We start from the raw sequence: 25,474 nt of genomic DNA, 5'->3' as shown, positions 1-25,474 counted from the left end.
TATGACCTGCCCGCCTGTCCCTGGCATGTGTCTTGCTCGTGGCTTTTCCATTGCTAAAGATGATGTTACTGTGCCAGCGGGGGTCCCAGTCCCTTCAATGCTGTGGTTCTTAAAGTATTGGCCCCAGAACAGCATCCTTGGCATCTGTTAGGTGTCCTTAGGCTCCACTCCAGAGCTACTGAGTCAGAAATGTATTTGAATGAGCCCTCTGGATGATTCAGATGCTCACTCAAGTTCAAGATCCCCTGCTTTAGTTAGTTTCCAACACAGTCCTTGATGTCTGTCAGTGATGTTGTTGAAGAGCCTTATCTGCCTGGGGAAGGGAGGGTTCTTGAATGCAGTCATGACACTGTTTAGCAGTCACATGACATTTTAAGGTGGAAATGCCATGGTGGTGGGACCAGATAATGTAGGACTTTCCCTCTCTTATGTCCTGCATTTCTGCATTGTTCTCAGTTTACAAGGAACAGGTATCATTTTTGTAATGGGGGGATTAAAAGGTTTATAAACGATTAAACTAGCTACTCTTCCAGGTGCCACTCAGGAGATGTGTCAAGTCTTACCAAATAATTTAAACCCTGTGCTTCTCACTCTGGAGTGAGCTGCTCACTTGGAGCTGCCCAGGTGAGAGGCAGATATGGGGTGGGGTTACAGGCTTCTCTTTGACTCTGAGCCACCCTGTCATATGTATTTGGAATAAGACTTCTGAGTGGGGCTTCTGAGAGGGAGAAAAGATCAAGGAATGGAGGCACAAGGTTGTAATGGTCAGTTGGCAGAGCAGAAGCATTGAGGGGCTAGGCCATGTGCCTGAGGACTAACCATGCTGGTGTGTTTTAGATATTTGGCTTCTTGGCAACTGCGGCATATGCAGTGAACACATTCCTGGCAGTGCAGAAATGGAGAGTCAGCGTCCGCCAGCAGAGCACCAATGACTACATCCGAGCCCGCACGGAGTCCAGGGACGTGGACAGTCGCCCTGAGATCCAGCGTCTGGACACGTGAGGACCTGCCTGAACCCTCCTCCCTCCCGTCCTTGTGCTTGTCTCTCAGTCAAGTTTTCTTTCCCTCATCGTGTCAGATTTCCATGTGATTCAGTTGAATTTTGTCCTCTTTGGTAAAAGTTCATTTTGGGAAAGGGTTTCCTGAGTGGCCCAGTGGGCAGTTCCGCAGTGGAGTTGGGAGGCCCACGTTCCCTGATGTTTGGGGCTGTGGGAGCAGCCGGCGTCACTGCCCAGGTCCACTTGAGGTTTTACCTGCTCCAGAGCACAGGATTCCCTTTGACTCTGAGCCACCCTGTCATGTGTATTTGTAGCAAGACTTTGGATTAAATGGGGCTGCTAAGGGGGGAAATGTGAAGGAATGAAGGGACAGCATTGGAACGGTCAGTTGGCAGCCGTTCTTAGGCAGCCTGAGGCATCACCTGCTCCAAGTCAGTGTTGAGTCTGGCTGCCAGAATCCACCATACTCCTAGTCTTCTGTGCCGGGGCCCTCAGGCAGTCAGCACCAGCCCAGAAGCCACAGGACTGGGGAAAGCTGATGTCCTGTTAGGATGGCTTCCAGGGACCTCTGACTCATTGGAAAATGACCTTTTGTTTCCTACTCTGCTGAGAAATCACTTGATTCTTCCTCAAATGAATCACTTTCCCAAACCCCAGATTCTTCAGGAATTTGGGGACCATCTTGTTTTCCAGTTTCCTTCCTACCCTAAATACTTCGAGGCTGAAATGCAGATTTTCAGTAATTTTACCTTCTCTGGTAAAAGCCATGAACAAAATAAGCCTATTCCACCAGCCAAAGCACTTGCCCATTTGCTGGCTTCATGGACTGCAGGTGGGAGGTATATGTTTGTGTTAAAAAAAAACAGCATGCATGCGCGCGCGCACACACACACACACACACACAGACACACATACACCCCCTGTATTTTAGGGATGTGTACTAATTTTCTAAATACCTGCAAAGAGTTCTAAAGTGATTCTGAAAAGATTTGTCTAAGATTTGAAAATACTTGAATTTGCACCAGAACACACCCTTCCACCCATGTTTCAGAAGGCACTAATTGTCACTTTGGGCACCTCAGTGTCATAACTACAGACATCATTCCTGGGAGTTGTTGTGGGGAAAATCCTAGCTACTTAAGGTTTCTGATTGATTCTTGATAAAGTGAAGATTATCATGAGCGGTGGATGAGTTCAGTGAGTCCCCATGATGCTGTAGTTTTTTTAAAAAAATTAGAGATTAATTATATCTTTTATGGAAAATTTGTTTTAGTTTGTCAGGTTTTCACTCTTTGAACTGTTAATGTTTACAAACCTCACTTTAGCTCTAACATTTTGTGTTTAGCCCTCACCATAAAAAAACACTGTGGCAGGAAGATTTTGCAGTAACGTGGAGAAATCCCCAAGACCAAGTGCTGACAAATGTTGACAGCTTTAGCAGTGTACTGTGTAATAAATAACTCCGAGGGGGTGGTGGGGGGGTCTGTGTGAGAAAGCGTCCCCTTATGCACATGTGGCGTCTCATTCCCCAGAAAAGGACGGCGTCTGATCTCACAGTGTTGATCAGGCAACACTGCTGGGCTGGGGGTCAGAGATGGGGTTAGTTCCCTGCACCAACACCTTCAGTACCATCTGAGTTCGGAGCAGTGGCCCAGGCTATGTGACTGAGCATCATGTCTGCCTCAGGCTGACCCTGCTACCCTGTTGGCAACTCGCCTCCCCTCTGGTCCCACAGCCTGGGTGTGCTGCCTGGTGGGTCTGTTGAGTGTGTTTGCAAAGTCAAAATTGAGCTTATCTCCCTTTGAGAGTTCCTTTTAAAATAGGGCCACAGACTCAGCCTTGTATTAAATGGGGCCCACTTGGAAGGACCACCCTGAGCTTTATCAGAAATCTCCTGCTGGGAATCATGTTACTTGGCCCCCAGAAAAGGCCGCCTTTGAAGTGAGATTGAAAACAAAGGTACCATTCAGGTGGGCTTGTTGACCAAGTTTTCCCAAGTCACTTCAGTAAGACCACTTGATCATCTGGTGAAAACAGGGACAGGTGGTCAGCCTCCTGAGGATGTGTTGTCAGCTGCAAGAAACAGTTCTGAAGTCATTGAAACTAAATGCAGAGGAATGACCAAAAAGATGACACGCCACAGAGTGACTTAGGACTTAATTTGCATCTTTGTGGTAGATTCTTCAGAATTATTTATGTTCCTTTAATATGTAATATCCTTTGTGCCATGAGGCTCCCCTGTGGTTTTTTAAATGTTCTTGTATTTAATTAGGAACTGGAAGTGGCACCATGGACACTTCCTAGTTGATGGAATGTGTGGTCACACATCTCATCATGTATAGACCACGAAGTGATGAGAACTCTGGAGGGAATAGGGTTGTCTTCGGTTTACATTGCCTCTGTATGCAAACAGAAGACAGTCTATATCTGGGGGCCTTAAAATGACCTCTCGGCAAATTGAAGGAAGCATTTTTACATTTAATGGTTTCAGTATGGACCAATATCAGTTCGGTTTGGGCATCTGAAGGCTGAGGGACCTTAGTTTTTCTCCATGTTCTGGTGGGATGATATTTGTTTTCACATTTCAAGCAAAACTTGAAGAAACTGCAGTTGCTGTGTGCATTTGGATTTGTTCCTGGAGACTGTACAGCTGAAACCCTCAAGCATTTGATGGAACCTCTGGTGGTTTTAAATGGATGCAAACACTGACGTTCTCAGAGAAAGTTTATTTTGGCACTGATTGGGTGGAGTTGGTATTTTTTCCCTCTGATTCTCTTTGATATCCTCCCTTCACACTGCTGAGGGAATGGGAGGAAAATACGTTTGGAACCTTCAAAAGGGATTACAATCATGAAAGGCTGAAGATACTTGTTGACCACACATAAAGCTGGAAAGAACAGACGCAGTTACAGATTAAAATCTCATCAGAGAAGTTTGATTTGAAGTAAATAGCCATCAGAGGGAGGTGAAAAAGCAAGAGTGTGGCGGCTTGCACAGCCCCGATACACATCTTCCTCGGCAACGTGAGCTGAAGCCAGCATGGGCAGGGCCGGCCCAGCTCTGAGGGCTTGGCCTTGGGAAGCCGGCGGCACCCCCAGCCCTTTGGGCCCTGTGAATGTCCCCTGGCTGGAAGGCTCATGCCTTCAGGCAGCCATGGAATGTGTCTGACCTCCACCCTATGTCGGGTGCTTCTGGGAGAGCTTTGTGACTCGGTTGAAAACCTTCTTGCTCTCTTCAAGTTTGCAGTTTCATCTGTGGTTCTTGGAAGCTGTCCTAGTGAATCAGCCATGGGTTAAGCCTGAGGAAACCAAGTACCAACACCTTTGTGCACCCATGTATGTGAATTCTTGCTTGCAGTGAATGAGCCCTGAGCAACCTTGTGTGTGTCATGTCCTGTGTGTGGCCCAGGCTTACCTTTTCTTGAAGATTCACATGAAAAATCCCTCACCTATCCATGTGCTCTAAGAGGGGGACCGAGGTCTAATCCCTTTCTGTGCCAGAGTTTCTGTGGATTGGTCTTAGCACGTAGGAGATGAATAGAGCCTGGAGACACGTGACCAATTTAGTAATTCTGCAAGGCAGTGATGATTGAAGGGTTTCTATTGTCTCATCTGTGTTCAAAACAAAGCAGTCATGAAGTCATTGTGCCACTGCCTGACTGTCATCTTCTCCAGATCTTGTTTACAGAGAAATAATGACATTAAATAGGTATCAGGAAGGGGAAAAAAGTTTCTAGGCCAAGAGCTGCTGATAGGTTCTCTTGAGCAGAATAACAAGTTGCTTCCTGCTCCAGGGACTGCCATTAGCTTGTGAGGTCTCTAGGTGCCTTGTTAGTTCCTAGTGAAGCTGCAGAATCCAGGGTTTTTTCCAGGTCTGTCTTATTTTATCAGTACCCATGCCCAGACCCAACAGCTTGGTGGGCTGGTGAGGTCCACACACAGCCAGGTCTGGGATATGAGAGGAGGGAGGAAGCGTTGGCCTGGAACACCCCTGCTGTCTGCCATTAGCACTAGATAGCTTGGGCTGTCTTGGAAACATGTACTTGCTTAACTGCCTTCCTGTCCTCTTGTCTTTGAAAGCTGTCTCGTGTTCCACAGTCAGCTTGAGGGCAAGAGTGGGATGCTGGGGACAGGTCTTCCCCATGCTGTGGGTGAGCTCCTGGCATCTGGCTCAGGAATGTGTGGGTCCAGAGTTGGCTTGGCTGCCCTCTCAGGCAGGACGCAGGCCTGACACCCTCAGCCTTCAGCTTTGTAAACTTCCCTGGAGTTTTATAGAATCTTGTGTTTCTTCGATTCTCAGCAGATATCATTCAAATCACAAGAACTGTCTGGTTGAGAAAGTAATTTAAAATATTTGACATTTTCTGTTTCTTTTATTTAGAAACTTTGAGAGAAAATACCTTCAGTATCTGCTAGGTCTAGAAGAATTTTCTTCTTGAAGTGAATGTTCTGTTTATCTCTTCTTGCTGCAAGTGAGTAGCATTTGTACACTCTTCAGCTTGAAGCGGAGGAGTGGGTCCTATTATATTTTTCCTTCTTTTGTCTGGAATATATTCTTTTTCCATTTGGATACAGTTTTTCAACCTTTGGGATTTTTTTTTTCCTTTCTAGTTTTTCCTACTCCGCAAACATAACAGTAAGGAAAAAATCACCCACAAGCCCACTGAGTTTGAATCACTGGCAACTTGCCTAGAAAAGTTTAGATGATGGGTCCTTGAATGGTGTATCTATTTCATAGGGCAAGTTTGTTGTCTTTGTTTTTTTTATGCTGAGGCTTTAATTCAGGTGACTTGCTATCTAGATACCCTGGAGTGGCGTGTTTGCTTTGGGATGCATAATTCAAAAAGGCCAGGGAGCCTTTGGCTTGGACTCCAGGGAGTTATCAGAACTTTAAAGTTCGAGTTTAGGAGTAAGAACGTATCTCAGACCACCTTAGTCAGCTTTGCTGATGGGATTTAGGGCCAGGCCAGAGTTTCTTTAAATCACTGTGCCTGAAAAGAGAGATGGTGTGAAACAAGATTCTGATAATGGTTTGTGTGAGATTTGGTCATAGTCTAAAAACTGTCACGCCTGAGTTGCCTTAGGATGATAGTGCTGACACCCAGTGGGAAGTACCTCATTTTTATCAGGAAAGCGAAGGGATGGTGAGGAGACGAGGGAGACCTAGTATAGTGCCCCCTGCACCAAGGGGAGGCCTGAATCATGCTGCTTCCTGCCACAGGCCCTGCTTTGCTTGCCTGCTTTTTCCAGAATCGATTTTGCAAGTTTCAAGACTCTGTTCCCCTCTTTGCAGAAGTGAGGAAGGCAAATACTCAGGGTTTGAAGGGAGATCCGGCCGGCCCGAGGGCTGGTGGAGGCAAGGGCAGGATGCCTGGGATGGACTCGTAGGCTGGCCTAGACCCAGAGGGGGCCGCCTGCTCCCAACTCTTTCACTCTGTAACCCATTTAAAAATGCGTTTTTGAATCTTGCCTCAAATTGACCTACTTGGATAAAATCAGTGCTTTTCCTAACTTGATTTTGTTTGACGTGGTTCCCTCTAAGAGAATGCTAGGAATTGAAACTATTTGTATATGTTGAAATTTGTAGAGGTTCAGGAACCCATGGCAGAAACACTAAACTATTTATTTACAAGTATGACTATTTTTTTTTTCAAAGTAGGCAATTCTGTCTTTGTATATTTTAAGGCAAATAATCACTTCACCTCTGGTGCCTTCCATGCGTCGCATAAGCACTCTTGTCAATCATGGAATTGGAAAAAGATGTACATTTAGTTAAACCAGATAACACTATTTTTGTAGCATGATTTTAGATTGTGTCCTTTTAATATTGTTTTCAACAATGGTAGTTTTGAGGTTTTGGCCATTTTCTCTTTACATTTTGTATGTATTTTAAAGAAGAAAAAAACAAAAAAAAAATTCCCTGGCTATTCCTCTTTCCTCTCTGCTGCTGCTTATCCCACATCTTGTTCCTGCTTATTTAAATAGTCTGAGAGTAAGAGTATATTTCTGTGAAATAATTATAAGTCAGTATAATTGCATTTGGCATTTTTTAACCACTTGCTCAGTCTGGGGCCACTGCTCCCCTCAAACAGTGCAAAGAAAGTGGTTCCATATTTTACAAATGAAAGAGTGGCATCAGAGCCCTGACCTCCTCGTCTTTGGGTATAAAATGGTGAGAAGCTGGTGACCAGCTCCTTCCCCTGTGGTTTGAGCCGGTTAACTGAGCCCAGTCATATTCTCTGGCCCAGGCCCCTTCCAGGATCAGCGTGGGTATCCTGCGAGGCGCCACCTTCCTGCTCCCATGGAGCGGGAAGTTTCCCGGGGCCCCAGCCGGCTTCCTGGCTCTCACCTTCCACTCCGATCTCAGATTGGTTCGTTGTGGATGCTCTGGCTAGACTTGGTGGCCCTTGCCGGGTTTCAGTCCTGAAAAGAACAGGCTGTTTGCTGTGAGGAGCTGGATGACACTAAGACACAGACACATACTCTTTAGCGGCCCTTTTGACTTTCCTTCCTGCAGGATGTGAGTTATGTCTGGTTCCCAAAACCCTTGAGTAAACTAGCTGAGCCATTGCAAATGAAGGTACAGATGAATTGAAACATAAAATCATAGCTTTCGAAGTGTCTTTCTGAAGGGTCAGAATATGTAATTATTTGATAACAAAGGATGTCAAGTCAGACAGCTAAGTAATAACTTTCCAATATGATTTATCCGTGGTACTTCACCTGGTGGCACTTTTGGGGAGCAGTGTTAACAATCGCATTTTACTTGTTAAGTCTCTTTCATTTTGGCTGTTTCGAGACACAACTGTGGGCTTTCCGAGGTGATGCCCATTGAGCAAACTTTGGTTTACGTGTTTGGTTTTCCAGCTGACATGGAAGCCCCGGGTGGGTGCCCCCAGCTCGTGGGCTCTCGGGTTCAAGTCTGTATGTCTGGAGCGGGTTGGGACCCCAAAGCTTTGCTGCTATTGATTTGTCCCTGACAGCAGACAAAGCCTCACATTGCCCTCAATTTCCCCCCTTTCTTTTGAAGGACCAATTTTTCATGGTACTTGTCTTGATCGTTTTCATAGTGTTCAAATCTGTATTTTTGTATGTAGAAGGAAATAATTTTCTCAACACTAATCGTTAATAACTATTGTATTAAATTGTCATGAAGGAACTCTTGTTTAATAAATGGATGTGTAAGGATGTCGTTGTCTCTTTCTTCACTCTGACTGGCCTCCTCTGCCCCTTAAAGGCAACAGATCCAGTTCCTGAAACACGTTGAACAGAGAGCCATGATCCTCAGGGTGGAACAAGGCTCTCTGACACCAGCTTTGCGGCTTTGCCAGGGCTGACAGGGTGGAACATATATTCCACCAGGGGCCTCTCCATTCCTGCACACCCAGCTTTCATACACATTTTCAGTACATGTAGTGTATGAAAGTTTGGCCAGAAAGTCTTGTCTTTTCCCCTCAGCCTGGACAGGAACGTGGACTGGAGTCCTCCAGGGCTGCCACTCTGGGCTGTTATGCAACCAGCTTCCAAACCAGGAGATCCTGGGTTCTGGCTGCCTGAGGCTGCTGAGACACTATCCTGATGTGTGAGAGAGCCCTGGGCCAGTTACCCAACCGTTGTCTCAGTTTTTTGTTTGTAAAACAAGATAGTGTTGAGAACTAGAGCACGGGTCCCCAACCCCTGGGCAGTGGACTGGTACCATGGGGCCTGTTAGGAGCCACACCACACAGCATTACCACCTAAGCTCCGCCTCCTGTCAGATCAGCAGTGCCATTAGGTTCTTGGAGGAATTCGAATCCTATTATAAACTGCATGCCACGGATCTAGGTTGTGTGCTCCTTATGAGAATCTAATGCCTAATGATCTGAGATGAAGTTTCGTCCTGAAACCATCCCCTCTCACCCTCAACCCAACTGATCCCCCAATCCCTGGTCCGTGGAAAAACTGTCTTCCACGAAACAGGTCCCTGGTGCCAAAAAGGTTAGGGACCACTGAAAGGATTAAATGGTACTCAGATTTCATGTGTATTGTTGCTAAGACTGAAGGCTGTCAGGATCCACACTGGTGTTGCCAGTTGGTATTGAACCTGACATGATACCAGACAGTATTGATCTGGTTTTTCAAACATACACTCCAAGCAAGTGGTCAGTCTGGCTTCATTCATTATGGCTTTTTTTCAGAGTAAGAGATTCACATGCAAGAGAATAAGGCCACAAATGCTGCAAACTCTGGCTCCTTCACAAGGCCTAGAGTCACAGAAAATGCCATCTGTTAAGAAGCTGCTTTTGTATTTAAAAAAACATAAAAAGTTATAAAAGTCCATGAAAGACAGATACACAGTATAAGTCCTTAGGTGAACACAGAAGGCTAGTATCATCTCCCGGCATGGCCCATAGACCTGCTCTGGGGTCTGGAAGTTCACCGTCCTGAGGGTCCCAGGAACTCCTGCCTGCTGGCTGGGCTCTAGGAAGAAGGAGGGTTTCGCTGGGCCCACCCAGCTCCCTGTGACACTGTCACTGTGACATCACCGTTTGGTACCCTCTGTCTTCGGGATCAGTCTATGAGCTCTTCTTTAAACAGTCTTAGACCCAGAATGGTCATCTCACTCCCAGAAGACATGGTTTCCAAGGGTGGTTGGTGTCAGTTCTGGGTGCCGAGCCCCACTCTCTCCTGGGCGATAAGGCAAAGGTCAGTTTCTCCCTGCTTCAGGAATGAAGAGGAACTGGTGCTCCCTGAACCAAAGATTCTTGGGTCATTGTCACCCAAGTGCCTGGCGTGGGCAGAAGCACTAAATGCAGACAAACCCACTGGGCCTGGCAGGGCAGCCCTGTCACAGTTTCTGTCTTTGTTCCTGTTAGTGAAACACAGAAGACCCCCCACCGACTCCTGCCACCTAGCAGTGTGGAGTGCCTGCTGCCCAGGTGGAGACAAGGTTCTGCTTTGACTCCTTGTGCTGGTTTTTGTCAGAAAGGTTGAAGGGCTGAAGGCCTGTGGGACAGAAATGGGGAGAAGGGGTGGGATACCTAAGATGCCCCCATGCACAGCATGGTCAACAGTGCTGAGCTGAGGGGCAAGCCTGGTAGGCTGGGCTCAAGCGAGACCTGAGGCTGTGGGGGCCTGCTGTGTCTGCAGCCCCCTCTGCAACTCAGAAGTCCGGGCCTCCCCTCCAATGTCAGCGTCCCCTGTGAGGTGCAGGGGTGGAGGCCCGTGTGGCTCAGGTTGCCAGAGCACCACCAGGCCTTCAGTCGGAGTCCGAGTCAGAATTCTCTTCTGAAAGGAAAGCAGAGAGGATGCTTGGCAGGAGGCTCAGGGCAGCGGTGTCCGGGAACAGTCTCTGGGGAAGCACAGCTGGGTTGCTAGCAGGAGCCTGGGTGTAGGCCTCCCACAGCTGACCTCTACCGTTATATTACTCTCCCAGTAATCACTAGCATGAGGGCAGGCCCCGGGCTGGAGGCTTGCCACAGGCAGCAGCCATTTTCTCTCTTTTTTTTTTTTTTGAAACGGAGTCTTGCTTGTCACTTAGGCTGGAGTGCAATGACGTGATCTCAGCTCACTGCAACTTCCACCTTCCCAGGTTCAAGAGATTCTCCTGCTTCAGCCTCCCAAATAGCTGGGATTACAGGCATGTGCTACCATGCCTGGCTAATTTTTCTATTTTTAGTAGAGATGGGGTTTCACCATATTGGTCAGGCTAGTCTTGAACTCCTGACCTTAGGTGATCTGCCCACCTTGGCCTCCCAAAGTGCTGAGATTACAGGCAGAAGCCACTGTGCCTGGCCTCTATATTCAATTCTAACATATAAGCCAGGAGTAATTTTATAGCAAAATAATTGTTATATATGTGAAACTCTGCAAATAGTTAAAAAAAAAAAAAAAAAACCCATCCAGGTCTCTGCTGATGTTTATTGCTTGTTTCCTGGGCTAGCTGTCTGGGAGCACTTGCTGCAGGCAACTGGCAGCAGGTTGTAGAACCTGAGAAAACCACCGGGGAGCTCTACCCTAGTATTTGCCAAGGGATGGGATGGGATGAGTGGCTTTCATTTCCAGCAGGACTGGTTTCTGGGATTCACAGTCCCCATGGCCCCAACACCTGGCTGTTAGGAAACTAGTGGCTCTTAAGCCTAACCCACTGGGTCCTGCCTAGGGAAGATCCCAACCACAGGGTGGTGCCTGCAGGCCCTTCCAGTGCTGCCCTGGTCTACCTGCTGGGCCACATGCACTGCCAGCAGGTACGCATTGCTAGGTCTAGAAAAGCATCTCCCTAAGCGGAAGCCCCTGCTCTCTGTGCTCTCAGCTTTCTTCCCTGCGCCTGCCTGGTCTCTTCTGCCTGCCACTCCTCTGCTGCCGTCCGTCAGGACCTAGCTCTAGCATCCCCTCTGGACCCCCAGGCCGGCTGGCACTCAGTGTGGGCCCACCTTCAGCCGCCGTATCCCTCCCTCTGTCGGCTCATGTTTTATTGTCATTGCTGCCCCATCTGGCCCTTCCCCTGGTATGACACACATCATGTGTCCCTCGCCATAGTTTCTGGGTCTGACTCCTGTCTGGCCTCTGAGCTCCTCAGGAGAGGCCTGGGTGGGTGAGACAGCAGAGGGGCTGAGTTGGGGAGGTGGCCACTCTGGATCCCAGGCAGACAGGTGCTCTGAAAGTGACTGGCTGCCCAGGGTGGTGGCGGGGGGGTTGTCCAGGGAGACTTGCTGGCTTGGCCCAAGGCTCTGCCATGTCCACTGCTTGCCCTTCTTAGAAAGGCTGGGTGAGGGGGAATGAGGGGAATGGGATTGGCTTTGTGATTAGTGCTGCATGATGTTACGTGAGAATGGGTTGTGAAAATACTTCCTGCCATCAGGAGGGACCAAATGATCCCACCCCAGCCTCAAACTTGCCAGCCATCCCCAAAGGAGGGCAGGCCCCTGCGACAGCGCTGCTGGGGTGATCAGGGTGGCTGCTCACCTTCTGTCTTGTGCGCTGTGGTCTCATCTGCAGAGTCCCCTTGTTTGAGGAATTTGGCCACTTCATTAAAGATCAGGTAGAAGTCAATTGCAAACACGATGGTGGCAAAGAAGCCAAACACCTGTGGGCAGAGTGGATGGGATGTATCACAGGGCTGACTCCCTGCTCCAGGAGGCTGGGAACAAGGTGGATGGCACTGAGACACGTCTGCCTCAGCCTCAGGGGCCATTTCAGACCTGCTTGGACAAACAGCCAGAGTGACAGGCACAGACCCTTCCGAGTAACAGAAGTGAGAAAATGAGCTGTGAACTTCTTTTGACAAACAGCCTTTCAAAATTCTGGGTAGAGTCAATCTCTAACAAGAGGAATTTGGAATCATCATTGGGACTCACATGAGACCCCAGGGGGGCCCCAGCAGGGAAAGAATCTGCCCCAGGTCCCACCCCAAGTGAGCAGCTAGAGGAGCATCTGCAACTTCTGGAGGGTGGGGCATCTGCTCACCCCAGCAGCTTTGGAAGCCCCATCCGAGTACTTGGCGACGGCCGTGATGGAGATGGCAAAGTAGATGAGGGCTGCGGTGACACAGCGCAGGAAGTCCTGGGGAGAGAGGGGTGCGACCATGCTGCCCTGAGCCCCCTGGAGCTGAGCACAGCATGGGGAGGAGGCCTGGCAGCCTGGTCATGCTCCCAGCCCCAGGCCTCACACCTGAGGGCTCCTACCCTGCCCTGGCCCCACCCGCATGCCTACGCCCTTGTCATGCCCTCCAGGTGCCTTTGCTGCCCTGACAGCAGCTGACACTGCCGTATCCAGGGTCCAGCGGGGCTGCTGTCCTAAGCTCTGGACAAAAAACTGTGTGGATCAGGCGACATGGCCCTGCGACATGGCCCACTTGGCGGAAGCAGAAGTTGAAAACACCCCCACCTGCTCCCTTCCTGCTCTCCAATGGGTAAATCTGGCCCTGGGCCTTGCTTTGCCACACTCTTGTGGCGGATCTATTTATGGATTAAAGTTTCTGTTTACCCATCCCTAAGATGGGGACACAGAAGGTGCAGCCCTCCTGAGGAGGCGGATGCTGGATATGAAGTCAAGAGACCAGGGTTCAAGTCCAGCCTTTGCTGCCCTTTCTCTAGGACACATTTCATTCAGCGAAGTCCACTGGAGTCTGAGCCCTCCCAGGTGATAAAACGAGGTCAGGGTTGCCGATGGCTGAGGTCTGGGTAGGCCCTGCAAATCCTGTTAACCTGCCCTCGTGGAAATGGCTTGAATTCCTGTGGCTGCAGCTCATTCCTGAAGGCCCTGTGGGGATTACCAGCGCCACCTTGTGGCCACAGACCCCTCACCGGGTTCCCTGCCTCACAGACCTGCTCTAGAGGCACCACAGCCCACCCCAGACTGTAGGGTTGCTGAGTAGTGGAGCTGGGATGATCTGAAGCTGGGTCTCTCCATCCAGTACTAACCAACCGCAAACTCCAGCACACTGGAGAAAGGGTAAGGGCCCAAGTGCATGACTCTGGACTCCTCATCTGGCTGCTTTGCGCAGGGCACCCCTCCCTCCTGGGGCCCCTGTCCTCACCATCATGGGCCAGCACAAGCCCTGCCACTTGTCATTCAGCTGCATGGCATCAGCAAAGAGGAAGTACAAGGCCAGCAGGAACTCCAGCAGAGGCGCTGTGAGGAAGGCAGATGCTGAGGACGCCACATAGCAGATGAAAGTGATGAACGAGAGACCCTGCAGGCAAGGAGTTTAGGGTGAAGCCAGAGCCTTTTCATGCTCCTTGTCCAGTGCTCCTCTGAGCCAGGACCTGTGGTCAGGATAGAGGAAGCTCCAGCAGGGGAAGCCAGCTGCTCACAGTCCCACAGCTGGGAAGTGGCAGAGCCAGATTAGAATCCCACGCCAAGCGCCGTGGGTGACACCTGTAATCCCAGCACTTTGGGAGGCCGAGGCAGGTGGATTGCTTGAGCCCAGGAATTCAACCCCAGCTTGGACAACATGGCAAAACCTCATTTCTACAAAAAATACAAAAATTAGCTGGGTGTGGTGGTGTGTTCCTGTAATCCCAGCTACTTGGGAGGCTGAGGCAGGAGGATCACCTGAGCCCGGGAAGGTTGAGGCTGCAGTGAGCTGTGATCAGGCTACTGCACTCCATCCTGGGTGACAGAGTGAGAGACTCTGTGCCCCCACTAAAAAAGAACCCCAGCATGGCCCAGGCCCACACCTATGCTGCCTCCCAGGCCTGGGCATGGCCCTGAGTCCTGACCCCACCCTGGCTCCCCACTAGGACCCAGTCAGAAAGCCCCAGCCTCTCAAGCACATCCATCCCACTCAGTGCCCTTCGGAGGCAAATCCAAGCTGGGCAGGAACCAGTTTCCAAAAAGTAACACCCAACACCAAAGACGTGTGCTTGTCACTGAATGTAAATTTCACCTTGAAAACAAAAGACAGATCTCTTTAGTTAATGATATGCAAGCTGAAGTGTTCAGAATTCAAATTTCCTGATGTCTGCAATTTATTTTGTTAGGTACAATGGATTCATGGACAGATAGATAAAGCAAAAAAATCTTTCAGCGTTTTAATGCATTTGCAAATTCTCATAATAAGAAAGGAACATCCAAAAGAGGGTACATTGGCACTGACACCTCAGGCCCCACTGCCTCATTCATACAGGGCTAGCTGTGAAAGGCGGGACCAGCTGTACTTGAATTACAAGAATAAAATGTTCACCGCAGCCTTGCCCACAACTCTGTAGGTGGGAACAGCTGATGGGAGAGGATGCTGAGCCCTGGTCAGTCCTGCAGCCCAGATGTGCTGCAGAGCAGGCCAAGGTGATCTGTTGGCCAGCTTGGGCTCCACAGTGCCTGGTGCCCTGAGGCTCACCGGCATCTCCCCTGACCCTCACATCCACCCATGAGCACAGCCCCGCTTACAGATGAGAAGACTCTGTCACATGGCTAATCAGAAGCTACTAGAATTTGAACCCAGGGCTGTCTGACCCCCCAGATAGAGTTCTTTATTTTTTTTCCGGAGACGGAGTCTTGCTCTGTCGCCCAGGCTGGAGTGCAGTGGCACGATCTCGGCTCACTGCAAACTCCGCCTCCCAGGTTCAAGCGATTCTCCTGCCTCAGCCTCCCAAGAAGCTGGGATTACAGGCGCCTGCCACCACGTCCAGCTAATTTTTGTATTTTTAGGACAGACGGGGTTTCACCATGCTGGCCAGGCTGGTCTCGAACTCCTGACATCAGGTGATCCACCCACTTCCGCCTCCCAAAGTGCTGGGATTACAGGCGTGAGTCACTGCGCCCGGCACAGATAGAGTTCTTAAGCAACTTGGCCCTGTGGGTGCTGGAGAGGCCATCTGTCCTGGTTTCTGTCATTGTGCCTGCGTCTGAACATATCCATGGCTGAGTAGCTTCTAGTGGGTGCAGGGGGCCCCATGGGGACACCCAGATGCCCCACAGGAAGCACTGTGGCTGCTTCAGACAAATGAACTGCAGGGATCCCAGGGGGTCCCCAGGGCACCCCCATTCGCCCTGCACACGGCCTTGGGTGCTGCTGAGCCCCCTTTGGACAGACAAAGGCATAGAGAGGGGCTGTGAGGCTGCTGGGGCCTGCCAGGAAGGCCTTCTGTGGGACCCACCCAGCCCTGGTCCTCTGCCAAAGGCTGTCCTCCTGGCCCTCCCCTTCCTGCCCCAAAGCCTAATTCTGGGGATTCCCCTCTCAATTCCTGTTTTTTCATCCCGTGATTTCTGGGGCCCCTTCTTCTCTCAGTTTCTGTCCATGTCAGCTTCTGCACTTGCTTGGCCTGGGAGTGGGAGTTAGGGGACAAGGGAGGCAGGAGTGCCCTCAGCGGCTCCTGTGAGCCCTGAGTACAGACCCCTCACCCCTCCTTATCCTCCTTGACCTGGATTCCTGACATCCGGTAGACCCAGGGTGGCCTCTATGCTCTGGCTGGTCATACACCTCCTCCCTCCATGAGGTGGTCCTGGGTGGGGGAGGGGGTCAAGCCCCCTCAGGGGACAGTGGATTCCAGGCTTCTCCCCTCAAGTGGTTCCCAGTGGTCTCCAGGGTGGGGCTGGGAGTGTGGCGTCTGGGATGACCGCAGGAGAGAGGTTGCAGGACCACCTTCGCCCTCTGCCCTGAGCGACCAGGGAGAGGTCCCGGGGCAGAATACCCCTTCCTCCTGCCCCCACCCTCCGGGCCGCTCTCAATGGACCCCTCAGTTGAGCCTCCTGTCAAATCAGGCGCCTCAGCACTCTCATCTGCAAAGTGGGGACAAGGGCAGGAAGCGCCAAGTCGCTGGGATCTCAGCAATAAGTGGCCGCCAACATGCACCGCTCCCTCCTCCCTCTTCCCCTGGCCCCCGGCCCGGCCTCTCCCTCCCCATTCACCGCGGCCCAGCGCCACCCCCACCCAACGGCGGACAGTGCCGGCGCCTCTTGTGTCCAGAGGACAAAGAAGCCCGACCGGCCGGGGCGGGGGCGAGCGCAGAGTAGAAAGGAGCGCGGTGAAGTCACCGCTGGGCCGCCTCACCCAGTCCCTGGAGTGGTGTCCCTCCCGCTCCGCACGGCCCACGCTTGCTCGGCCCCGCCTCCGCCCCGCAGCTCGAGGCCCCGGCCCGCCCTCCCCGCGCGCAGGAAAGCGCACCCCGCCGCGGCCCGGGAGTCCCGGAGGTCCGAACGGGCCGAGTCCCCGGGGCCCAGAGAGGGCCCCGCCCTCTTCCCACGGGCCCCGGCTCTGGACTCGCTGGGACAGCGCCGCTGAAGGCCCCGGTTCGAGCCTCCCCTCCGCCGTCCGAAGTTTGGGGACCTCCGCCCGACTTAGCCAAGCGCCTGAGAAAAGTCGGCAGAGGCTGCGCGGGGAGGGGGCATTGGAGTACGGCCGCCATCCCGGGACTCAACCCGCGCCCAGACGTCCCCCTCCGAAAGCAAGGCCGTCGAGGGTCCCGCCGCACTCACCGACTCGGCCAGCAGGAGGCGGCCTTTGAGCGAGCAGAGGAAGGCGCGCGCCGGCAGCAGGGCGCGGAGCCCGGGGACTACGGGGCCGGATCGGGAGCCGCCGGCGGGCTCGGGGTCGGGGTCTGGGTCGGGGTCGGGGTCCGGGGGCCACATGGCGGCGGCGGCAGGGCCCGGGCTCTGCCTGGCTCCCCTCTCCCCACGCCCGGAGGGAAGCGGAAACGCGGCCTGTGCGGAAGGAGGGCAGGCGACACTGGCTAGAGAGCAGGGGCGCATCCCCGGCTGCTCCGCCCAGCCCCGCCCCCACCCGCTCCTCCGCCCCCCCCTCCCCCTCGGACCCCAGCGGCCGCGGGTGCTGGGCCCGACCCGCCCACGCCCCGGCCTGGGGCCTCCGCAGACCTTGCCTTCTCCTTCACCCCCGTCCGGGACGCTGGAGACCTCCCAATCACCGCCCCGGCACCCTATCGGAGCTCCCATCCGTCTTCCCCTATGCAGAAGGGCTGTCTATACTCGCTGTGTCTGGTCTAACTTCCTGCCCGTGCGCGTGTCCGGGATCTGGGAACCCAGGCGTCTAAACAGCAAAGACCCCGGCCGTGATGTCGGCTCCGCACCCCAAGCCTCTCTCTTTCTTGGGGTTCCGAGTTTTCTTGCGACTTCCCTGGCTACCCCTCCTGTCCTCGGCCGTCCCACCCTCCCCCAGGGCCTCTTTGTTGGCTCTTCAGGCCTTGGTCCTGCACCCGCCTCCCCCAACCCAACCCTGGAGGACTCTCAGACCCGCACGCGCAGCTCCAGGCACACAGACGCGCACACAAGCGCAAACACACACAGACACGCACACACAGGCACGCACATCTGCAGGACTCCATGACCTGCAGTTCCCCCCACCCTAACACAACTCTCTCTCTCTCACACACACACACACACCACACTCATGTGTGCACATCTGCAGAGCGTCTGGAGTTCAGCGTGATCAAGACCCAGCTTCCTGTGCCTCTGTAAAGGGCACTGCCCCCTCCTTTCCTTCCGCCCAACTAGTGGAGACCTGCGGGTCGTCCTTGTCCCTGCTTACTGGCAGTCTGTCACCAAGGTCCTCCCACCTTCACCTCCTATAGCTTTCTCTGATCTCTGTCCACTTCTGACCTCCACTAGAGCCCAGACCATTCCTGCCCCCTCCCCACTGAACTGCTGTGATGGCATCTTTAAGAGGCCCTTAGGTTTTCTCTCTCAGCAGCTGGGGAGAGCTTATAGCACAGCATAGTACACCCTTGACATAACTAACTCCATCTTAGAAAAATACTTCTTTTTTTTTTTTTTTTTTGAGACAGAGTTTCACTCTTGTTGCCCAGGCTGGAATGCAATGGTATGATCTCGGCTCATTGCAACCTCTGCCTCCTGGGCTCAAGTGATTCTCTGGCCTCAGCCTCCCAAGTAGCTGGAATTACAGGCATGTGCCACCACGCCCGGCTAATTTTGTATTTTTAGTAGAGATGGGGCTTCTCCATGTTGGTCAGGCTGGTCTTGCCCTCAGGTAATCTGCCTGCCTCAGCCTCCCGAAGTTCTGGGATTACAGGTGTGAGCCACCACGCCTGGCCAGACCTGGTTATCTCTTGACCTTGCATCACTCCTGACAATCACCAGCCATTGGTCACTTCTGATGACAGCCATGTCTCCAGACAGCCTGCTGCTGCCATCATCAGGCTGCAGCAGGGATACATGGCCTGGGTGGCATGCTCAATGGAGCAGGCAAGAGCCCTGCCCTCCCAGGTGCAGCTGCAGCCATCCAAACCTCGGTTGTGGACCTGGACCTCCTCCATAGGGCAGACAGGAGTCCCGGGCCCCCCTTCCCACAGCTGCAGCTGCCCAAACCACAGCTGCAGGCTCAGCATCCCTGTACTCTTAGGGGCTGGGGAAGGCCCTCCTGCCCTCCTAGACTTGGAAGTTCCTTCTCCTGCTCCCTGGCTTCTTCCTGCTGTGGGCACCTGCTCTGATCTGTGAGCAAAGTCCAGGAAAGCCTGGGCTTCATGAATGGCAGCAGGAGGCCAGTAGATTTCTGAGCAGAAGGGGACAGGTCCCAGTGAGGCCCCACCTTCAGGCCAACGAGGGCCTGAAGGCTGCTAGACCAACAGACCAGAGCGAGAACTTGTATTGCCCTTTCTGGCCCACCCAAGGCTGCCCATAGGTCAACTGGGCTCACACTTCCTCCCCTTTGAGGCCCATAAAAGCACCAGACTTAGCCAGAACTGAGCAGCTGGAGGACCAGCTGCCGAGAGGACCCACCCTCTCCACAGCCTCCTCTCTGGTGAGAGCTGAACACTCAATGGGATGACCTGCCCACAGAGAGAAGCTACCCACTATGGGTTTCCTCTGAGCTTTCTAACACTCAGTAAAGCTCCTGTTGTCTTGTTCACCCTCCACTTGTCTGTGTGCCTTATCCTTCCTGGATGCAAGACAAGAACTCAGGCAAAGGTGCCACTGGCCACAGAGGTTTCTATGCAGAAAATCGACACCCCAAAGATCCCATAACACTTCCATTTCCTCCCACAAAGAAACACACACACACACACACACACACACCCCACCTTGGGAGCTTCCCATCCTGCACAGGGTCTTAGTATAAAAGGAAAATATAACCCCTTGCTGTGCTTCCCTCCACTGCCTCTCCCATGGGCCCCTTACAGTTCCTGGAACAAACCATGCTACCTCTGGCCACAGAGCCATTGTCCATGCTGACCCCTCTACCTGGAATGCTTCTCCACCTTCTTCACTACTTGACTCCTCCTTATTCTTCAGTGACTAGAATGCAATATTGCTTCCTCAGAGAAGCCTTTCTTGACATTGATTTATTCATCCAACAGCAGTACCCAGGGTACAGCAAGGCCCCAGCTCTTTCTGCTGCTGCTGCTGGTGGTAGTGGAATAAACACTAAACATATCCAGAAAAAGGTGAAAAAGGTGTTCCTGGTAACAGATAACAGATGTCTGACTGGTTGGGAGAATAACCAGGCAGCGAGTGTCAAAGAAAGGACTGAGCTGAGGTGTTTGGGGGTAAGAGAAGGGGAAGATGTGGGGAGCTGGTCAGAGAAGGGGCAGAACTAGACTGTGGAGGACCAGACCTGGGGTTTGGAGTTTACTGACAATTCCCTAGGAGGAGGCCAGGTGAGGGTTCTTATAGAGAGAAATCTGGTTCCCACTGGTGATATTAAAAACATGGCTCTGGGCCAGGCACAGTGGCTCACACCTGTAATCCCAGCACTTTGGGAGGCTGAGGCAGGCTGATCACCTGAGGTCAGGAGTTGGAGACTAGCACTGGCCAACATGGTGAAATCTTGTCTCTACTAAAAATACAAAAAATTAGCTGGATGTGGTGTCATGCCCCTGTAGTTCCAGCTACTCAGGAGGCTGAGGCAGGAGAATTGCTTGAACCTGGGAGGCTGAGGTTGCAGTGAGCTGAGATCGTGCCACTGTACTTCAGCCTGGGTGACAGAGTGAGACTCCATCTCAAACATACACCATCTCAAACACACACACACACACGCACACACACACACACCCCCATGGCTCTGAGCTGCAACTCAACCCAATTTTTAAAAAATGGGCCAAAGATTTGAACAGACAATTCACCAAAAGAGATAAATAAATGTCCAATAAGCACGTAAAAAGGTGCTCAGCATTGTTATACATCTAGGAATGCAAATTAAACCCACAATAAGATACTACTGCACGTCTACTGAAATGGCGTGGAAAGGGTGCACTACCAGCTGCTGGTGAGGATGTGGGGAGCTGGGGCACTTGTGCCCGGTGCAGTCCTGGTTCAGCTGTTTCTGGCTTCTTTTTGTTTCCTAATCTTAAAAATATCTGTAAAAGACAACTTATTTTTCTCCAGTTAATATTGGAAAAAAAGAGCAAGTGATGGACTTGGTTAAATCCCCTCTGTTCTTTAGGGTTGAACTAAATGGCTGGTATCATCATTTTAAAAAGTATCGTGAGGGCCAGGTGTGATGGTTCACACCTAAAATCACAGCACTTTGGGAGGCAGAAATGGGAGGACTGCTTGAGCCCAAGAGTTCCAGGTTACAGTGATCTGTGCCCTTCCCATTGCACTCCAGCCTGGGCAACAGAGTGAGAGGGTGAGACCTTGTCTTAACAAACAAGCAAACAAACAAAACCACAGTGAGATCATGTCTCCGTGAAAAAAAAAAAAAAAAGAAAAAGTGATTCGATTGCTTACTTGTGTTGAGAAATAAAGTTTATTTTTAAAAAATTTTTACATTTTAATTCGATTTCCATGAACTTTTGGAATTCCCCCATATGTCTTCTTTCTGTTTTTGTTTTGTTTTGTTTTGCTTTTTGGACAGAGTGTCACCCTGTTGCTGAGGCTGGAGTGCAGGGGCAAGATCTCAGCTCAGTGCAACCTCTGCTTCCTGGGTTCAAGCGATTCTTGTACGTTAGCCTCCCAAGTAGTTGGGATTACAAGTGTGCATCACCACACCTGGCTAATTTTGTTTTTTGTTTTTTTGTAATTTTAGTAGAGGCGGGGTTTCATCAAGTTTCCCAGGCTGGTCTTGAACTCCTGGGCTTATGTGATCTACCTGTGTTGGCCTCCCAAAGTGTTGGGATTACAGACATGAGGCACTGTGTCCAGCCTCTTATTTCTTTTTTTAATTTTTAATTTAGAGATGGGGTCTCAATATGTTGCTCTGGCTGGTCTTGAACTGTTGAACTTAAAGGATCCTTCAGCCTCCCAGAGTGCTGGATTACAGGTGTGAGTCATCCTGCCTGACCCCCTCATAATTTTTATAGCCTGAACTGAAAACCAAGTGGCTATCAACAGGTGAAGGGATAAAGAAACTGTGGTACAGCCATACAATGGAATACTACTCGGCATTGATAAAGTAATGCATTCTTCAGACAGTATGTTGAAGGAAGGAAGCCAGACTCAAAATATACCTACTCCATGATTTCATTTTTATGAAATTCTAGAACAAGCAAAAGTAAACTACAGTAACATAAATTAGATCAATGGTAGCTGGGAGTAGGGGCAGGAAAAAGCTTCCTGGAGTGCTAAGAAATGTTCTTTATTTTGATTGGGGTGGCGGTTACACAGGGACCTACATTTGTCAAAACACATCAAACTGTCCACTTACAATGGGTACATTTTATTTCATGTAATTTATATCTTAATTTACAAAAAGGATACTGAGAAAAAGCAAAATATGGCGCTGAACTAGAGAAGCTGAAAGAGGAGAACTGGGTGGGTATATGAGGTGACTGCACACTCGTGACGTTGCTGTCCATCCTGCCAGCAGGCTGTGAGCGCCTGAGGGGAACTGTCATAGCCCAGCCCCAGCCCAGGGTTTGCCTTATAGGATGACATCAGGAAATGCCTGGAAAGAAGGCAGGTTGGCTTTAAGGAAGATTTTTTTTCTTCTTCACTTGTTTATTTAATTCTTTGTGTTACAATTAAAAAACCATCATACTTAATTTTGTTAGCTAAGTTGTTTCAATTTAGCTCTTAGGCCCCCTTCATTAGGGACTTCATTCAGTATGTAAGTGAGCTCCTGTGAACTGAACAGGCCCCATCTTCCCACCCCCCGCCCCCAGTTCCTTATTTTATGACACCGTAAGATGCTCCAGGTTCACTTCGTATTCTCTGCTTCCCAGTTCTAGAATCTGCCATTCCTCCAAAAAGTTCTGGTTCTTTTCACTGGAGAATATTATTTAAAAATCAAGTTCTTTCTGAGCAGTTTGCATTAGAGAATTTGCATTTCTCTAGTTATGAGTAGATCAAGCATTTCTCACATGTGGAAGAGCCACTTGCATCTCCTTTTCTGAGAAGTGACTGTTCACATCCTTGGTATGCTTTTCTATTGAATTCTTGGCCTTTAAAAATTGATGTATTAAAACACATAAGGCTGGGTGCAGTGGCTCATGCCTGTAATTCCAGCACTTTGAGATGCCGAGGCAGGAGGGTTGCTTGAGCCTACCAGTTCAAGACCAGCCTGGGCAACATATGGAGACCCTGCCTCTACCAAACATTTAAAAAATTAGCTGCGCATGGTGGTACACACCTGTGGTCCCAGCTACTCAGGAGATTGAAGTAGGAGGATTTGCTTGGGTTCAGGAGTTCTAGGCTGCAGTGAGCTATGATTGTAACACTGCACTCCAGCCTGGGCTGAGAGAGTGGGACCCTGTCTCACTAATTAAAAAAAAAAAAAAAAGAAGAATGAATATTCTCTCTTAGTTGGGTACAAAGTTTATCTATTCAGCTATGACCTACTTCGCTAATTGTGTAATTTAAACCTTCTGCATACTTTTTGTTTTTACTTGACCTATTAACTTATTAAAACAGGTGTGTTAAAGCTGCCAACTAAAATTTTAGATTTATTACTCTGTCCTTACATTTTTTTATTTTTAGGGGGAGGGAACAGGATTGTACTCTGTTGCTCAAGCTGGAGTGCAGTGGCACAGTCATGGTTCACTGCAGCCTTGAACTCTCAGGCCTAGGTGATCCTCCCACCTCAGCCTCCAGAGTCACTGGACCACAGGCACACACCACCATGTCTGGCTAACTTTTTTTTTTTTGAGGCGGAGTTTTACTCTTGTTGCCCAGGCTGGAGTTCAGTGGCACGATCTCGGCTCACTGCAACCTCTACCTCCCAGGTTTAAGCGATTCTCCTGCTTCAGCCTCCCGAGCTGGGATTACAGGTGCCCACCACCAAGCCTAGCTAATTGTTGTATTTTTAGGAGAGACAGGGTTTCACTGTGTCGGCCAGGTTGATCTCGAACTCCTGACCTCAGGTGATCCACCTGCTTCAGCCTCCAAAGTGCTGGGATTTACAGGCATGAGCCACTGTGCTCAGCCTAATTTTTTGTATTTTTTTGGAGAGACACTGTCTCACTATGTTGTCTAGGCTGGCCTCAAAGTCCCAAGCTTAAGCAATTCACCTTCCTCAATCTCCCAAAGTGCTGGGATTACAGGGGTGAGCCACTGTGCCCAGCCTGTCCTTCCATTTCTGATAGCTTGCTGTTGTATATTTTTGCAACTATTTTCCTTCCATTATTCATTTCTAGCTTTATTCTGTTGTAACTAGAGAAGATACTTCGTAAATTGTTGATTTTTTTTTTTTTTTTTTTTTTTTGATGGAGTTTCATTCTTTTTGCCCAGGCTGGACTGCAATTGTGTGATCTTGGCTCACTGCCACCTCTGCCTCCCAGATTCAATTGAGTCTCCTGCCTCGGCCTCCTGAGTAGATGGGATTACAGGCATCTACCACCATGCCTAGCTAATTTTTGTATTTTTAGTAGAGATGGGGTTTCGCCATGTTGGCCAGGCTGGTCTCGAACTCCCGCCTCAGGTGATCTGCCCACCTTGGCCTCCTGAATTTATGGGATTACAGGTGTGAGCCACTGCGCTCAGCCCATGTTGATATTTTAAAATGTGTTGAACTTGTTTTGTGTCCTAAATATGGTCTGTCCTAAAGACTGTTCCATGTGCCTTAAGAATGTATATTTTGCTGTTGGGTGGAGTGTTTGGTGCACATCTGTTGGGTCTAGATGGCTTCTAGTGTTGTTGGGGTCCTCTGTATTCTTCGTCTTTTGCTAGATGGCCTATCCCTTCTCTGCAGTGCTATCTGGGTTTCTCCTTTGTGTGCCTGGGCGGTCAGTCTGGGAGCTTAGTTCTAGTATACCCTGTAGTTTTGTTCTATAGGACCTCGGTATGCTGTCTCGGGTCAAATCCATGCACACAGTTTGCGGGTGATCCCAGGGTTCATGCACAACTTGACAGGGTCTCTTCTTTCAGATCTCTCCTGTCCATGGCCTCCCTGACACTTTCAAGTTCCTAGGGGCCCTCTGTTTAGTAAGCTTGGGCTTTACTTTCTCCACTCTGTTTCACGATTCCTGACATTGCTTATGCCTTCAGGGGAGAGCAGTAAGAGGATAAAGAAAAAAGCTAAGGGGAATTTCTCTCCACACTCTTGGGATCACAGTTCTTCTGGTCAGAGAGAAAGCTTCCTCTGCCTTGGACTTTCAAGTTCTTGTTTGGTTTTTTTTCTTTTTCTTTTTTTGTGATGGAGTCTCACTTTGTCTCCCAGGCTGGAGTACAGTGGCATGATCTCAGCTCACTGCAATCTCCACCTCCCCAGTTCAAACGATTCTCCTGTCTCAGCCTCCCGAGTAGCTGGGATTACAGGCGCCCACCACCACGCCTGGCTAATTTTTTTGTATTTTTAGTAGAGACGGGGTTTCCCCATGTTGGCCAGGCTGGTCTCAAACTCCTGACCTCAAGTGATTGACCCACCTTGGCCTCTCAAATTGCTGGGATTCTGGGATTACAGGACTGAGCCACCCATGCCCTGCACTCTTTGTTTTTTTTTTTTTTTTTTGAGATGGAATCTCACTGTGTCACTCAGGCTGGAGTGCAGTGGTGCAATCGCAGCTCACTGCAACCTCTGCTTCCTGGGTTCCAGAGATTCTTCTGCCTCAGCCTCCTGAGTAGCTGAGACTACAGGTGTGTGCCGCTGTGCCTACCTAATTTTTGTATTTATTTATTTATTTTTCAAGATGGAGTCTTGCTCTGTCATCC

General features: G+C 50.4%; 2 protein-coding genes across 4 annotated transcripts in view; one reads left to right on the top strand and one right to left on the bottom strand.

Moving 5' to 3' along the window:
* The window catches only part of CMTM4 (CKLF like MARVEL transmembrane domain containing 4), a 73,566-nt gene extending 65,381 nt beyond the window's left edge, over positions 1-8,185 (top strand). For 2 of the 3 annotated variants that reach the window (XM_021667087.2, XM_012468295.3), the window contains exon 4: positions 838-5,581. In XM_021667087.2, coding sequence (XP_021522762.1) covers positions 838-1,002 — 165 coding nt within the window. In that variant the 3' untranslated portion in view covers positions 1,003-5,581. Of the gene's footprint in view, positions 1-837; positions 5,582-5,608 lie in introns of those variants that run through there. The other variant, XM_021667086.2, reaches the window with a different exon arrangement.
* On the bottom strand, positions 6,788-17,520 carry CMTM3 (CKLF like MARVEL transmembrane domain containing 3). Its single transcript, XM_012468294.2, has 6 exons — positions 17,291-17,520; positions 16,895-17,119; positions 13,515-13,670; positions 12,443-12,538; positions 11,942-12,062; positions 6,788-10,264 (listed from the first exon to the last, which is right to left on the bottom strand). Exons 1-6 carry the CDS (start codon positions 17,366-17,368, stop codon positions 10,236-10,238), a joined length of 705 nt encoding a protein of 234 aa, XP_012323717.1. The 5' UTR covers positions 17,369-17,520; the 3' UTR covers positions 6,788-10,235.
* Positions 17,521-25,474: the final 7,954 nt, after the last annotated feature.

The sequence above is a fragment of the Aotus nancymaae genome, unplaced genomic scaffold, assembly GCF_030222135.1.
Source record: "Aotus nancymaae isolate 86718 unplaced genomic scaffold, 86718_ANA_hifiasm-v0.15.2.pri h1tg000030l, whole genome shotgun sequence".
NCBI lineage: Eukaryota > Metazoa > Chordata > Mammalia > Primates > Aotidae > Aotus > Aotus nancymaae.
Note: the sequence above shows the minus strand (reverse complement) of the source record. Positions and strands in the feature narration are given on the sequence as shown.

What these genes read in the sequence shown, in the direction of transcription:
- CMTM3 (XM_012468294.2), bottom strand. Translation starts at nt 17,368, where the DNA reads ATGGGAGCTCCGATAGGGTGCCGGGGCGGTGATTGGGAGGTCTCCAGC. An exon ending in GGGCTTCCAAAGCTGCTGGG is followed by an intron (nt 12,063 to 12,442) that starts GTGAGCAGATGC and finishes CTCTGCCCACAG; the next exon opens with GTGTTTGGCTTCTTTGCCAC. An exon ending in CACAGCGCACAAGACAGAAG is followed by an intron (nt 10,265 to 11,941) that starts GTGAGCAGCCAC and finishes CTTTCCTTTCAG; the next exon opens with AAGAGAATTCTGACTCGGAC.